Consider the following 16,295-nt stretch of genomic DNA (forward strand, 5'->3'; position numbering starts at 1 on the left):
ATCAGCTAGCAGAGACCCTCCATACCAACCCATGTCCCACATACTGCCAAACAATGATTCAGGGTGGTTTACAGAAAAAGACACAACCAAACGGAATCCAAACCATCGATGCACTCCACGGCATTAAAAAAAAAATCTAGAGTTGGTGAGATGGTGCATATGGGTGATGCCTGCTTGTGGAAGAGGGGTAGCACAATCCCAAGTGTGAGGTCAGTCTGGGCTACACAATCAGACCCTGTTACAGACACACAAGCAAACAATAGCAAAAATCTGGATCTCTTCCAAATAGCTTCACAATATCAGTTGCAAGGCCAGGAGATAGCTTAGCTGGTGATGAGCTTGCCACAGAAGCATGGGACTCGAGTTCAATCCCTAGAACCCATGGAAGAAGCTAGGCGTGGTGGTGTGTGCTTGTTATAATTCTAGCACTGGAAGGTAGAGGCACGTGGATCTTTGGGACTCACTGGCCACCCAGAATAAAGTACTGGGTGAATTCAGGGCCACTGAAGAGACCATGTCTCAAAAAAAATGTTGATGGCTTCTGAGGCATGACACTTGAGGTTGACCTACTACTACTACTACTACTACTACTACTACTACTACTTCCCCCTCCCCTCTTTCTCTCTCTCATACACACACACACACACACACACACACACACACACACACACACACGTCAGTCCTGTCACTGAGTTCTAGAAAGGCAATCCAGTAACAAGTCAAAGTCCATAGCGTGGAGATGAGATGTTTCTATTTTATCTGTATTTGGCTCGTGGATATTTATTGAGCTTCTATCATTATTTTAAAAATATTTAAATATATATAAAATATAATATTACATATATATTATATATATATATATCATATGTGTATATATAGTGTTGTGTGTGTATGTCATGTGTGTGCTCGTGCCCAGGGGCCAGAAGAGGGTGCAGGGCCCCCAGCAGCTGGAGTTGCAGGTGTCTGTGAACCAGGAATCAAACTCAGGTCCTCTGGAAAAGCAGCAAGTGCTCTTAATTGTGGACCTAGCTCCAGCTCCTCCCATCTGTCTGTCTGTCTGTCTGTCTGTCCATGCACATGCAGGATGCCAGAGGTTAGGCATCCTTATTTGAGCTCCACCTATCCTCTGAGACAGGGGCTTTCACTGAAGCCGAGGCTCATGGATTCGGCTAGACTAGCTGGCCAGAGAGCTCCAGGGAGCTTGCGGTCTCTGCTTCTCTGGCTCTGGGTTTACACAGATGCTGGCATCCACCTCCAGTCTTCACACTTTTACCTCCTGAGCCATCTCCCAGCTCCTGCTGTCAGTCTTTTTGAAAGGTGTGTTGCGTGTGCCGTTGCATTCTCTCTGCGCGGTGCTGAGGGCTAAGTGTTCTGCATCTCCCACTTGCTGCCTGTGATCCCTGCTCGGTGGGGAGTCTGGCCATGCCCTCATTCTTTCTGGCTGGACTGCTGGGATTTCACTGCTGACTTCTGAGAGTTCTTTGTCTGTCCGAGATGTTTACTTCTTTGTTGGACATGTGGTTTACAAATATTTTCTCTAGTCTGTAGCTTGTCTTTTCATCTTCTTTACAATGTCTTTTAAAGAGCAAAATATTTTTATTTTGAAAAGGCCTAATTTACCAATTTGTCCTTTTATGGACTGACCTTTTGTTGTCAAGCTCAGATCTCTCTGCGAACTCCTAGAACCTGAACCCCCACCCCCACCCTAGTTTTGTGCTTTACATTTAAGTGTGTGATTTGCTTTGGGCTAATTTTGTAGAGGGTGTAAAGTTTAAGTCAAACCTCTGCTTGTGGAGGCCCCAACTTTCCAGAACTGTCTCTGAAAGGCTCTGCCTCTTCCTGGCACTGTACCTGTACTTTTTGTCAAAATCCAGCCTGTCCCAAGAGGATCCTGAAGTGTCCCATACTTCAGGGAGAGGGTACAAAATAAGGCGTCTTGTTGACATGGAGCTTGCAGGGGAAAATCCAGTAGCATGTCCATTAGACAGTCAAGGACCCTAGGAAGTGAGGCTGTCGGGGAAGGGCCGAGGAGGTTACCAGGGTAGAAACGGGACTTGTGGGTTGAGGACAGACAGGGAAGCAGGGACCTGAAGAAATTTCGAGGGTTTCATTCTACAGGAGGAAAGTTAATTACAAAGTTGAGATTTAGATCCCCATTGCTCACAGCCTGGTAAGTACAGCAAAAAATTCCTCTCTGCCATTTGTTCACCGGCTGGTAGATAGAAGACCAACACTCCACTGCACAGGGATTATGGGAACATTTTAGTCCAACGGTTCTTTATAATTCTACTCACAGGAAGTCAATTCAGTGTCCAAACCTCAACTCCAGTGGTCCTGCAAGTATTTACTATATAAGTACTTACTATGAGCCAGGAGTCTAGGCAGAGAGCCGCTGAAAAAGGCGCCACAGTTCCTGCTGAAAGGACCACTACCGCCACGGTTTGTTTATCATCAAGCCCGGCATCTCTGCTGCACACGTGGTTGGTGGCTCTGGCTGTGAGAAGTGTCCTTTTCCTTCCCCTCCAAGAGCTGAGTGTCAGCGTGTGATTATGACCTCCGCCCAAACCCTCAAATCCTCAGCCCAACCCAAAGGCTACTGGGGAACCAAGAAATATGACTTTCAAAGGTTGCCAAGTCTTGATCTAAACCAGCCAGCAGATAGTAGCAAATACACAGCAACCATGATTAATGAGAACCCTAGGCACCAATTTCCAGGCACCGAGAAGTAAATATGATCTGAGAAGTAAGCTGTATGTATCAGGCTGGCGAGCACATCCTGCTTTCTAGAGACTCATTCCACAGTTTCGGCATTGTCAAGGGCAGGGGCCACTTTGAACCTTTCAGGGTTTTCCTCCTTCCTTCACATGGTGTCTGGTGTGACAGTGATCACAAGCCTGTCTTAGATACAGACCTTAGCAGGCTATAGTGTGCTCTGACAATGGACGGCATGGTCTCATGTTTGGGAAACCCCAAGCTTCCTGGGAGCTCTGGACGCTGCCCTCATGGGGAGCTGGGCAGTTCAGGGCCTAGTGCTAGGTGGCTTTTCACGTCCCCTGTCCTGCATGACATCCTGCCCATGCACCTGGGTTCAATATCTCTATCACTATCAAGGCAGACAAGTGGTCCAGGAAGAGAAGTCCCTCCCATCTAGAGACCATAGCCAGAGTCTGAAGCTCTGTCCAGAAGGGCCCGAGTTCCCTGTGATCAATCTCAATGAGACAACAGGCAGATCTGGGACAACAGCCCTTGAACACATGGATCTGCTCAGGGTTGGGTATCACTGCAGATAGCTCCTGCTCAATGAGGTGGGGTGGTGGTGTTCATTCAAGCATCACACATGCAACACCTCTTTAAAATGGCCTTCCTACACCATGAGCACTAGTTGTGGAGGCCTAGGACTGCCCAGGGAAAGGCCAGAGCTGCCTCACCAGCCCTGCCCAGCATTCACTAACCTGCCTCCCTTATGAGTGTGTTGAGAGGAGACACCTAGGATAAGAAGATCTGCCGTACAAGCATGGGTCCTCCTCCTTGGGACGGGGACAGTCTCCCAGTGATGTTTCATTAATGGTTATGTAAACACATTCTGAACATGCTTTCATTTGCTCAGTGGGAAGACAGTGCCACTCCACTATAATTCCCATCTGGGTGCTTTTCCAAATGGTTGGCTGTTATTTCAATGTTCAACATACATATTCCATTTCCTTCCCTTAATATTTGTTTGACTTATTCTCCGGTGGGGCCTGGGTGCGTCAGAAGGGCTTGGCAAGGTCAAGCCACGCCACAGTGTCTCTCAGCACCTCCTCAGCTTCTGCCTTGTCTCTGGATCCTCTTTCAGCAGTGCTCACAGCTCTGGCTGCACACACGAGCTGTTTTTTCTCCTGTCTCACGAGGCCTGCAGGTGTAAATCAGTGCAAGCTGGAGACAGGACAGGGTGAACAGGTCTGCAGGCTGCACACCAGGAGCTGGAGATACTGTGGAAAGGACAGGTCCTCCAAACAATTCCTTGCCTCTAACCACTGTCTGCCCTGTCTGCCCGGGGAAGTGCAGACTCTCAGGTAGGACCACTTGGCCACACTGTCGGCTGAAGACAAGAGAGTGGGTGACAACGATTCTTAGGGCATTTAAGAAAAGTAATAACCAGATGATAGACAGATCATCAGACAGGCAGGCAGACATCCTTTTCAATACAGTACTGATGTTATGTACAGGCTCAGGAAAAGGAGCCATGATGGGATCCTGTGACTGCCACCATCATCAGGAAGAAGACAATTGCTCTCCATCCAACCAGTCACTACTGGCCAGACCCTGAGAAAGCTCAGGAATCGGAGGCAGCCAAGAGCCAAGGACTGGAAATCTCAGGTGCTGATTCTCACCAAAGCCCATGATGTCTCCAGGACCCAGATTATTCAGCCGCTGTGGTGCATGCCCTGTTGTGTGCAGTCTACTCACCCCAGTGTTGTAGCTGGCCCACGTGGCTGATAAGACCAAAGAAAGCTTCTGCCCAGGCCACCTTGGGGAGTTGCCCGGGGATAACTCACCGACAGCTGCAGTGTTGAAAAGTCCCACCCACCCGGCAACCTCCCACCTCCTGCATATTCAAGTACCCAGGACCATGGCAGCTGGGCCAGGGAGTGGTGGCCTCAATCTCAGGGGAGGGTCTTGAGACTTCCTACTCCTTCACAAGGAGTGTCAACATCCTCATCATCTCCACAGACTGCTACCAGTTTTAGTGTTCTGTTGAACTCACTGATATGAGCGAAGGACAAGGTGTCTGTGGGTCACCGCAGCCACTCTGTCTCTTGATGGTCATTGTCATAGTCAGCTGAGAAGAAACAGCCTCTATTTCCATTCCTTTATGGATCCCTTCATATTTGTCTCGGCTATATAAAAACTGAGTTTTGCAGGGCCCTAGATAACTCAAAGGCTGAGCTTGCCCAGAGCCCACAGGAGTATGTGTCATAAAGAAAAATCTTTTTATAGAGTTCCCTGGATCTCCAACAAGCCTGGCTGGATACATCTCCAGACTAGGACTGGGATTCCTAGGGAGGTAAGCAGAAGGCAGAGGACCACATGCCTGACAGGAGTCCAAGACTTACTTTGCATTCATTTGTTCCCAGATCCAGCATCTGTGAGACCCACCAGGACAGACCAACACTCTAGGTGGACCAAAACAAGGATAGAGAGATCATACTTTCTTTTTTACATTATCTCTTCTCTTCGAATGGCAGTGACAACAGAATCTAATTCTAGGGTGGACTGTTTCCATCTGTAGCTATTATAATGAGAAGAGAAAAACCAGAATTTATTTAGAACCACAGATTGGATCCTCTCTCTTGCTGCCCCTGGATGCACATATAGATGGCTGTATTTTACAAATTCTGTTTAAAATATAAACGTCACACCATCTCTGACAAATTGAATTAGCCAAGTCCCCCATCATTAAGTCCATGCTCTGGGTGAGTGTGCCCTGTTCTTCTCCTGGGCTCTCCAATCATTCCAACACTGCCTTTAGACTTTCACCACCTGGGTCTCACTTGTTCTCCTGTCTCCAGTCTCTGTCACCACAAATTTATCCTGAGATCAACTTCTTTTTACATACACCTCCCAAGAGACTCTTCTGTTAGCCTCGGAGTCTCCCTCAGCTGGTCCTCTACTGTCTAACTAACCTGACGTCCATTGTTAACAAAACTGCTAGGCCCACTCTGCTGCTCACACTCACTCTCACTTTGGAGCCTTGCTCTAGATGACTCCTACATCAAGAACACACAGTTGGAGAAGGTGTTATGAGAAGAGAATGGGGTAAGCCAGGATATTTTGCTGTCTTCTGTGATTTTTTGAAAATATGTAATTGCTATTACCTTGGGCAGCTGTGAACAAAATAATGTAAATAAGTTCTCGCAATTTATTAGCACCCAAGAGGCCCGAGCAGCCTCTGCCACCTCTGGATGTCTAAGCATCAGCATCCATGCCTGACAACACACAGCCGCTCTGTTCCTTCCCACTCCCGCATAAAGCCCTAACTCTATATTTATAGCCAACATCATTAGCCAAGAGCGTTTCACCTCTCTCAGGTGAAAAATGTCCAACACTTAAGTGCCACTAATAATTTTTTATGGTTGGAAATGTGGATCAAAGTATGAAAGGAAAAATAAATCCCCAGGTCCGCACACTCAGCCAAGTCTCCACGGCTCATTTTCAACCACATGTTTTAAACTGTCTCTTAGAGGAGGGGGAGGGGAGGAGAAATGAGTTGCTTTTTATTTCCCTGCTTTTTAGTGTCTGAAATAAAAGTAGACAGACTTGGGGGGAAAAAAATCAAACATCCAAGTAACATTATACACTGCTACTGTTCCCCCAGGAGTCACTCGCAAATGAGTATCAAGAACTGAATAGATACTTTCCTGGTAAAATACATAAACAGATAAATAAATTATCCCAGGCTGAAAGGAATCTCCCATCTGGTAGCGCACTAGAGCTTGTCAAACAAGTCAGAAACACGAAGGGCCAGAGAGGATCATTCCTGGCTCCTGACTTCAGGGCTGGAGAGGAAAGGGAAAGTTTCCCAGGGCGCTTTGCCTTCCAAGAGGGAAAGTGACCCCACCAAGACAGGCAAATAACCCATGCTTTCTTTCTTCCAAGGAAATGATTACATCTAGCACTGGATCCAAATGTCTGTGCACTCAGGTCACAGGACTGGAAGGAAAACTGGCCTGGCCTCATTCCCCAGACCTTACTCTGTACTGCAAAGTGTTACACAGTCAATGTGCATTTAACATCTTAAAGACGTAAATTGACTTCTCTGTAGTTCTCCAGGCCCTTGGCAGCAAAGCATGAAGGGATAGGGTGGTCTCTGAGGTCCCTTCACATCCTCACTGGGATTCTTCTGAGCAGAACTAGAAGGGCTACCAGGGTATGTGACACACAGAGATCTGAGCCTCTCCCCAGATGAGATGTGAGGTTGGGGCTGGGTCATAACTGGTGTACGAAGCCTCATCTGTGTGCTTATATAACCTACTTGTGCTAAGATTTGGCAAAGGCCAGACAGAGTACTGCAGGGCTCTACAAACTTCCTCTTGGAAAGGGATGCAGAGTTTACACTTGGTTTCCAAGCTAATAGTACAGGGAGATTCACTGTGAATCTTTCTTGTGTCTTTGGAAAGTGTGTGTTCTACGAGCTGGCCTGTAGTTTGCCCTATAACCCATAAGCATGGTGTGAAGCTTCCTTTACAATGGTCTCTGTCAATCAAGACGTCTAGCTCTTCGGCATGCACTGGGTCTGCATGTGACACCTCAGCAGAGGTGCTGTCAGAACTGTGAACAAAGCAGGCCCTGGGTCACCCCAGACTGCTCTGTCTCTAATAGCATAACCTGGGCATCCTCCCCTCTACATCCAACTCATGTGCGGCTGGTCTGAGTGCCACGGGATTGCTCCAGATGTTACTCTTCACGCCCAGCAGTTTGGCATGTTCCCATGTGGAGTCAGCTTGGTTTACCTGCACTTCTGAGCCCTTAGGGGCTGCAGGAAGTCATTTGGTCTAGAGCTCTGTCTCCAGACAAACAGGCAAAAACCCTAGAAGCCTCAGGGCTGCTGGCTTCTCCATCAGCACGGATTCCCGATGGGGAGACCTCACTGTCACGGGGTTTTTCTACAGTCTCTTTGGCATGACAGTAAAAGGGCCTCTGGCACATTGTCTCTTTGACTCTCACATAGTCAATATGGTGGTTTAGCTATTTGGGGGGCGGGGCTTAAGCTAGGATAATGAATTAAACTACTACAAACTCAAGGGCTATAGAAAAAAATAGAAATGAAGATGATGTGGCGGAACACACCCGCAATCCAGCCATCGGGAGGTGGAGGCTGGAGGATCACGAGCTTGAGAACAGTGCAGGCTACAGCGTGAGACCCTGGGGAAAAGGGGAAAAGGAGAGAAATGACCAGGATCAATAAAAGAGATTCATCACCCCAACTACTAGAAGCTACTGTACATTTCACATCATCTATCAAAACAAGTGCAAGGGAGCTGAGCAAGTCTGACCGGAACTAGACACACGGGAAGGAAGGCAGCGAAGCTCTGCTTGAGGGAGAAGAGTGGGAAGCAGGAAGAGGAGGAAGCCCCACCACGGCCAACGAAGCCTCTGCCCAGGTGACAGAAGCAGGGTGGAGAGAGGCACAGCACTTCTATGCGCATCTGTACAGATGCACACACTCCTCGTTCGAAGTCGCTTTCTTTCTGATCTGTTGACAATTACCTAGCCATATGTGTTCAGTATTGTGGAACACTGACCTGTGGTTGTATCCTCTTGAGCTCACATCAGCTGTGATGACCCCACACAAGACCTGCACATGAGTGGACTGACTAGCATTCTATCATGGAGACAGAGAGAGACTCATGAGGCCTGTCCTCTCCCACAATAGATAGGCAGTTAATAGTCGCCAGGGCAGTGACATCTTCATTAGTGTAGTACTGGTAAGTTGCCCACACTACTGTAAGTAAATAAATTCATTGGATCACCAAGATAAGACTTGAATGGAATGCTTACTTTGGTCTGCTGGAGTCTCATCTGGGCTAAACAGATGTTTCTTGTCTCCCCAGGATTGTTCACACAACAGTGGTCCATTTCTCGACTCTAAATTCTGTTTCACTGATTTACATGTCTAAATTTGAATCAATACCAGTGTCTTGATTGTTGCAACCTCATAGTAAGTCTAGTGAAAAATAGTGTTATTTTCCAAAAAGGGTTTGGTTTCTGCAAGGCTATTGTACTCCCATTTAATTTTAGAAATCTGGAGCTATGGCTCAGCAGGTAAGCGTGCTTGTTCTGCAAGCATGAGGACCTCAGTCTGGATCCAAACACTTACGTCAAACAAACAAGAACAGTCCTGGCTGCACACGCCTGCAGCCTTGGCACTGGGGATCAGAGACACGCAACCACTGATCTTCTGTTCCCACACAGCATTTTCTAGAATTCCATACATGTGAACTCATAAACAAACTGTTCTCTTCTTCATCTTACTTCATTAACTGAGCATAATTATTCAGAAAAATACCTACACTGTTGCATGTATCAACAGTTTATTCTTATTTATTATTGAGGGCTAGGGATACAGATCAGTGGTAGGGTGCTAGCCTGGCTCTGTGTTAGATCTTCAGCACTGCAATGCCTTGCAGCTCCTCCCCCAACAAACCCTACCTACTGTTGAGTCAACTCCTGCTGCTCACTTACCCTTTGTACTGACTGACAGACACTGGTTTTGTTTTTCCTCAGGTTCTGGTTATACTGAACCAAGCTTCTATGACTATCAGTGTCCAGGCATTTGAAGGGACATGGGTACTTATTACTCTAGACCTCAGATGCTGTGGGAAGAATGGTGGGATGACATGGCAGGTGCTGCTATGGCTTGGATATGGTATGTCTGCTAATGATCACATGGTGGAGTCCTGGCCCTCAGTTTAACAATGCAGAGGTGATATGGGAACTTTAAGAGACAGGGCTTGGTGGGAGGTCCTGGGGTCAATGGAGGCACAGTCATCAGAAGGAATTAAAGGAACTCTGGTGGGTCCCAAAGCTCTGTGGAGATGAGCTGTTATAAGACCTGACCCCTGAACTGCTCTTTGACTTCCTGTTTTGACATGTGATCTCTTCTCCCATACATGCTCCTCCCATTGCAGCATCAATCATAAAGTCCTCGCTAGAGGCAAGCCAATGCTGGCACCTGCTTTTGAGTCTCTAGAACTAGAAGCTGAATTTCTGTTTTATAAAGCCATTCAGCCAGGTGTGCGGGTGCATACCTATATTCCCAGAACTCAGGAGGTGGAGGCAGGAGGATCAGAAGTAACAGTCATCCTCTACCACATGGTAAGTTTGAGGCCAGCCTGGGTTACATGAGATCACGTATCAAACAAAACAATCCCCCCCCCCAAAAAAAAAACAAAACCAAAAAACAGATAAATATAGTGTAAAGCCAGTCTGCCTCAGGCAGTTTGTTATTATATATATATATGTTTAACATTTGTATATATTTAACATTTCAAATTCTGTTTTATCATACCATTGCATCCAGATTATGAATCAGTACAGAGCAGAAGCTAAAACGTCTGTGCCTTATTGTGCACATGCACTTTGGCAGTGGGGATCAACCATTCATCAAACATCACTGAATATGTTGAGCTCAATAAACTGGATTAGGCATGGAGAGTATGCCAATGAATGAGGTACTAGGTCACCCGAAGCTCCCCTAGCCTGGGACTGGAAGCCTCTCCGAGAGAGCCACACCTGAGCTATCAGGTGAGAGGGAGAGTGGAAATTAACAAAACTACAATCCAACAGACTCTGCTCAGCGCCAAGAAATGGTTCTGGGCTCTGACACAATTCCTCTAGGATGCCAACTTTTATTAACTTATTTATTTACTTAGTTGAGGCTGCTAATTGCTGCTTGAAAATTAACTCTAGGCTTTGGAGTGGAAGCTGGACTTAGAAACACCAGTGTTTGAATCCACACTCAGGTAAGCACCCTCACCAGGGAAAAATTCTGAACAGAGAAGCCGACAGGCAACAAGTCTCAGAAACCCCAGGAGAATCCCAGGCAGAATCATGATGAGGACCGCAGCTATAGCACGGATACTATAGTAAGGCATACCGTGGCCTCTGCCAAGTGCTCCCTGAGCTATCTGTGTGGCAGGTCCTATGAAAGTGTATCCTAGAGGGGGAAAACTGTCACTGCTATTGTATGAAGGAATAAGCTAAGAAGTAGGTTTCATCTCAAGGTTGAAAGAGACCTTGGAAATGCATATGGTTTAGCCTTTTTGACTAGACCTCCGTCACAGTAACCAGAGATAGTGACCAGATCGATTCTGCCTATCTGGGCAATATCTCTGAATATCCTTGTTCCCACTTCACTCTGGCCCAGAAACTGAGCAAACAGATACAGTTTGGAACTGTTGTACCAAGGAGGAGGCCCTATCTCCCTGGCCTGCCTAGAGAAACACTTTACAATCTTCTTCCTGCAAAAGTGGGGAAAGGGTTTCTAGTGCTGGGATGAAACACCGTGACCAAAGGCAACTCGAGGAGGAAACCGTTTACTCCACTTTACAACTCGCAGTGTGTCCTCCAGGGAAGTCAGGACAGGAACCGGGAGGCAGGAGCTGATGCAGAGGCCATGGAGGAGTGCTACTTACAGGCTTGCTCCTGACAGCTTGTTCAGTCTGCTTTGTTATAGCATGTAGGACCGAGAGTCCAGGGCTGGCACAGGCACAATGGTCTGGGCCCTTCCCCATCAATCACTAATCAAGAAAAGGCACCAAAGGCTAGATCAAAGGCCAGCCTGGTGGAACATTTGCTCAACTGAGGTTCTCTCTTCCAAAATGACTCTAAGCTTGTGTCAAGGGAACATACAACTGGCCAGTAAATGTCACTCATATCCTAGCTATGATGACCTAAGCCACTTCCTATGAATGAAAGTAAATTCAAAAAGTGAAAGAATGTAGGCTCTGCCAGATACTCCCCTATTTCTCACTGGCCGAACACCTGACCAGAGGGTCACAAGCTAATCTACGCCAGAATGGCTTCCTATCACACTCAAACGGAACTATATTTAAAAGCAACACAAAATGGTGAAACTTAGCTTTTAATTTTTGGTAGTAGATGTGTGTGGGTTCCTCTTTCTTCCCTCTGAAATCAATCTTTAAGGACTCCAAAAGAAATTTATGTAATAAACATATATGCAAAAAAATAGGGCTACATTGGATACATTTTCATTTTTTAAAAAACAGGTTCTTACTGTGTGACTCTGGATGGCCCTAACTTGCTATGTAGACCAAAGTGGTCTCAAACTCAGAGATCTTCCTGCCTCTGCCTCTCTACCTCTGCCTCTGCCTCCCTACCTCTTCCTCTTCCAGAATTAAAGATGTGCATTGCCATGCTGTCTTAATTTACATTTCTTAAGAACTCCAAATTCAACAGGTCCTGAGAAAACCAAAGAAAATGGTTCCTCTTCCCCAAAGGCAGTGTGACCATGGGATGAATCTCATCACTATACCCTCTTCCACTGGGCTTGGTTGGATACTTCGGTGACCCCTGCAGCATGGGCCTTTGCTGTCGCCAGCATGCCTCTCTCATACATCCTCCCTGACAGGCTCGTCAGCTCCCACTGCTGCGCGCCAAGCTTCAACTCTGCCACTTTCCCCTGGGGAGACCTTTCCTGGTCTCCACGCTTAACCCCTGAACTCAGCCTAATCCATCAGCTGCCCCAAAGGAGCAGTGACGAAGACAAGCAGCCAATCTGTCCATGTTCAGAGCTCAGAGAGCAAGCCTAAGCCATCCGCAGGCTGCAGGCCATCCGCAGGCTGCAGGCCATCCCCAGGCTGCAAGCCATCCGCAGGCTGCAGGCCATCCCCAGGCTGCAAGCCATCCGCAGGCTGCAGGCCCTCCGCAGGCTGCAGGCCATCCGTAGGCTGCAGGCCATGTGCAGGCTGCAGGCCATCCGCAGACTGCTTTCCAAACGCAGGCTGCAGGCCATGCGCAGGCTGCAGGCCATCCGCAGACTGCTTTCCAAACGCTTGCCAATGCTGCCACTTCTGGACTTAACTCACGCTTTTACTGCTGTGGAGCCAGGTGGCTGGGGGCACAGGAATGCTATGCTTGAAAACATCGATTAGATTGTTCAATGCTATAGCCAGGTTTTAGAAAATATCCCCCAGGACTCTTGTTGGGAGTTCCCAAAACTGGGTACAGTTGTCATTGGGGACCTGGGCTTCCCCAGGACTTCAAAGATAGCTTTACAGCCCACTCTCAGGCACATGAAGGACAGTTTAGCAATCACAGTTCTAGAGAATGAAATGCCTAGCCTTTCAATGAACTTCTGAAAAGAGCCTCACCTCATAACCAAACTGCAGCTCATCAGAGGTCAGCATGATGATGTCATCATCGATGGCCAGGACAGCCTCGGTCTCAATTTCATCATAAGGGAAGAAACGATTACTCAGCTTGTTTTCTGCAGTCCTCACAACTTTCAAGGGAACACGGATTTTGGGCCAGAGGGATTCTGGAAGAAGAATAAAAGGAAGTCTTTTACTACTCACCTAGCTCGGTGAGGAGTCGGAACATCCTGTCCTGTCACAGGGAGGGGTAGCTTCCGCCAGGGACTCTTAAGTGCAGAGGTAGCAGTTGTGCGAGGGGAGACTCCCACCAATGCACCGTCCTCCTCAAACCTTTATGACACTCAGTTGGCTCCACTTCCCAACTGGGGCTACAAGGACAAAGAGTCCAAGTCTCTAGTCTCAGGACCTTTCCCACCTGAGCTTCCCCTCTCCGGGCAGACACTCCGCATAGTACTTTTCCACCAGTGCACTCGGCTCAAACCCGGCCTGAAAGTGTGCTAGGAAACTCAGCTCCTGGTGAGGATGCCTGCGTCCTCCGGACAACCATGGCCAGCCAGTGGCAGATGGAACTCACCCCGTGGAGCACAGCACAGCGGCTGAGTGTTGCTTTCCTAACTCAGCACTTCACCCTCTCTCCTTGACCTACCAGGTTTGGTTGCTCAGCACGACCCATTTATAGAGCAAGTATCAGATTTCTAGGTCTGATTATGTGGGATTTCCTAGTATACAGTAAAACTACAACCCGTGACTCTCTTTGTCCTGCCCTCACTTTACTGAGCAGTGACTGGAGCAATGCAACTGTACGTCCACTACTGTAAATTCTGCATTTAGCAAAGCACAGAGTCAATGCTTTGTTGGGGGGTATGGTACCAACATCCACAGACCCCAGGTTCTTCTTCACACATTTGTTAAGTGAGAACAGGAAAGCTAAGCATGCTGCTTCCCAAAGTCCACCATGCAATCCTGGGAAGATCTAGTCTCAGCTGCTCCATAGTCACCAAACTGAAGAAGAAGCAAGGCAGGAAAGTCAGAGGGAAAAGCTGGTCTGACAAAATGCTGAGCACCTGAGCTCTGCAGAATATAACAGAATAGAATAATACAAACATGTAACACATTGCTGGGGTGCTCCTAGGGGTCTTAAAAAGGGCCCATGTGACAGAGAGGCATTAAGTTAGACATCCCCAATTTTAAATAAGCCTGTGGCACAGAGCATAAAGTGGCCAACTCCAAAAAAGTGTGTTTACAAATGGCACATTGTCAGTAAGCATTTGGGGGTAAATGTGTGGGCAAATGGGAGTTCCGCCTTTTCTATTAGTTTTTGTTTGTTTGTTTTGTTTTTGTTTTTGCCTCTTTGCTTTCTTATGTATTTAGTGGATGTGTACGCATGTGTGTGTGTGTACACATCACACTGAATGTATGGGATCCAAGAATTGAACTGGTTGCCTGGTGTGTGCAGATGTGCTTCTCTCCACTGAACAACCCTGCCAGCTTTCTGTGAGATCTTGAGGAAGTCCCTTCCCAGGAGCCAGCAGAGCAGGGGACTTCATTGCTCAGTGGGCATAGCTAGACCTCTCAGAGATGTGGCATCATCCAGTGTACCGGATGACCTTCCACAGGTCAGAGACTACTGTCAAAGCAGTGTCCACACAACTCTGAGAGGTGGTTAACTTGTCCAGTAGTACACAGATAAGAAACAGTGAGACTAGTATTTAAGCCTGGTGAGCAGCAAAGACCACATACGGCCTGGGCCATAGTCCACTGCAGTGTGAGAGTTCTGCTTCTCTAAACCTGGGATAAATCTCTGAAGGTCCAAAAATCATCCTGACTCTTGTGTGTATCAGATTCCCTACTTAAGACAAATAAAATCCCTGTCACATAGCTACTAAATCTCAGATCATTATAACCCTGAAGAAACACCTACAACAAAGGTGATCTAGCCTTAGCTACTAGACCAAAAGGCTCTCAAACTTTTTGGCCTCAGAATTGTTTTACGTTTTTTAAAAGTATCAAGAACCCCTTAAGGAGTCTGATTTACATGGAATATACACACATATGTACATATTTATGCAAACACATATTCACTATTCACTATGCTATAAATTAAATCAGGAAACTGTAAAACACATGCACACAAGCCATTAGCTGGCAGAGCAGTAATGTCATGTAGGCTGTGGAAACCCTGCCATCCACTGTGAGAAAGGAGAGCTGGGAAAGGAGAGGATAACTCAACACTACCATGAAAACAATTTCACCCTCTCAACTCCTCGAAGACGCCAGGGATGCGCAGGGTGCCTGACTCACACACTGAGAATGGCTGTGCTGGGTTCCTGTTCACATTTGGGTACCACACTGTACAACAGGAATAACAAGCCTCACCAGCATTTTGGGGTCCGGAAGACGGCATGGGCTTCCGGATCCAGGGTTTATAGAACATGCTTAAAGAAATGATTTGCCACTTAGGTTTCTGCCTCAGAGCTTCCGATTCATTATTGTGCCCTGCTCTGTGACTCCAGGGCTGGGCCCCGTGAACACGGTAGAACGATGTTATGCTCTATCAGGAGAGGGGACTGGAGCTAGCATTGCAGGAAGGAAGCTTCACTGGTTCTGATGTGCCTCTTTGACTTCTTGATCCTGAAGCAGTCTACAAGTGGGCAGCAAGTGTGAGTGGCAGACCTAAGGGTCAAGTGGCAGACCTAAGGGGTGTCTCTCAGCTTCTGGGGGTGCCCAGCTATAGTCTAGCCAAGGTTCTCCACAGGGATGGCTTCAAGTGGATTCCACTGAAGCCCTGGCCAGTTTTCCAGCAAGTTCAGTATCAATGCCTGGCAGCTTCCTGGTCAAGTGTGGGGTTTTTCTGATGCCACCCTAGTCTGTGGCACCTCAGCAAGCTTCATCAACCAGTGGGCCACAGCCCCTACTCGCCTCAGCAGACTCAATCTCAGACCCAGCTAGAAATTGGGTTTCCCAAGTTCCTCCCCTGCAATTTTCCTTCCCATCTTCCTTCCTTCTTCTCTCTCTCTCTCTTTTTTCTTTCTTTCATTTTTAAAAATTATTTATTTCTATTTTATGTATATTGGTGTTTTGCCATGGGTGTCGGGTCCCCTGGAACTGGAGTTACAGACAGGTGTGAGCTGCCATGTGGGTGCTGGAAATTGAGTCCAGGTCCTCTGAAAGAGCAGTTGGTGATCTTAACCATCGAGCCATCTCTCCAGCCCGTTTCTTTTTTCTTTTCTTTTTTTTTTTTTTTTGACAGTGGGGATGAATGAATGGGTGAATTTAGCAGCACAGTACCTGGCAGGCAGCAGGCATTCACCCACTGGTGGCTGTGCTTTCCCTGGGAAGTCTCGGTTTATTAGCAAGACAAAGCATTTCTCCTAGTCCCAGTTCGTGGCAGCAAGGTGGTTCATTTTAGATTTAACA

General features: G+C 47.3%; 1 protein-coding gene across 2 annotated transcripts in view; it reads right to left on the bottom strand.

Annotated features, from left to right (window-relative positions):
* Ext2 (exostosin glycosyltransferase 2) overlaps positions 1–16,295 on the bottom strand; it is a 136,368-nt gene that overhangs the window by 20,994 nt on the left and 99,079 nt on the right. For both annotated transcript variants that reach the window (XM_059260985.1, XM_059260984.1), the window contains one exon: positions 12,876–13,042. In XM_059260985.1, coding sequence (XP_059116968.1) covers positions 12,876–13,042 — 167 coding nt within the window. The remainder of the gene's footprint in view (positions 1–12,875; positions 13,043–16,295) is intronic.

This window comes from Peromyscus eremicus, chromosome 4, assembly GCF_949786415.1.
Source record: "Peromyscus eremicus chromosome 4, PerEre_H2_v1, whole genome shotgun sequence".
Lineage (NCBI taxonomy): Eukaryota > Metazoa > Chordata > Mammalia > Rodentia > Cricetidae > Peromyscus > Peromyscus eremicus.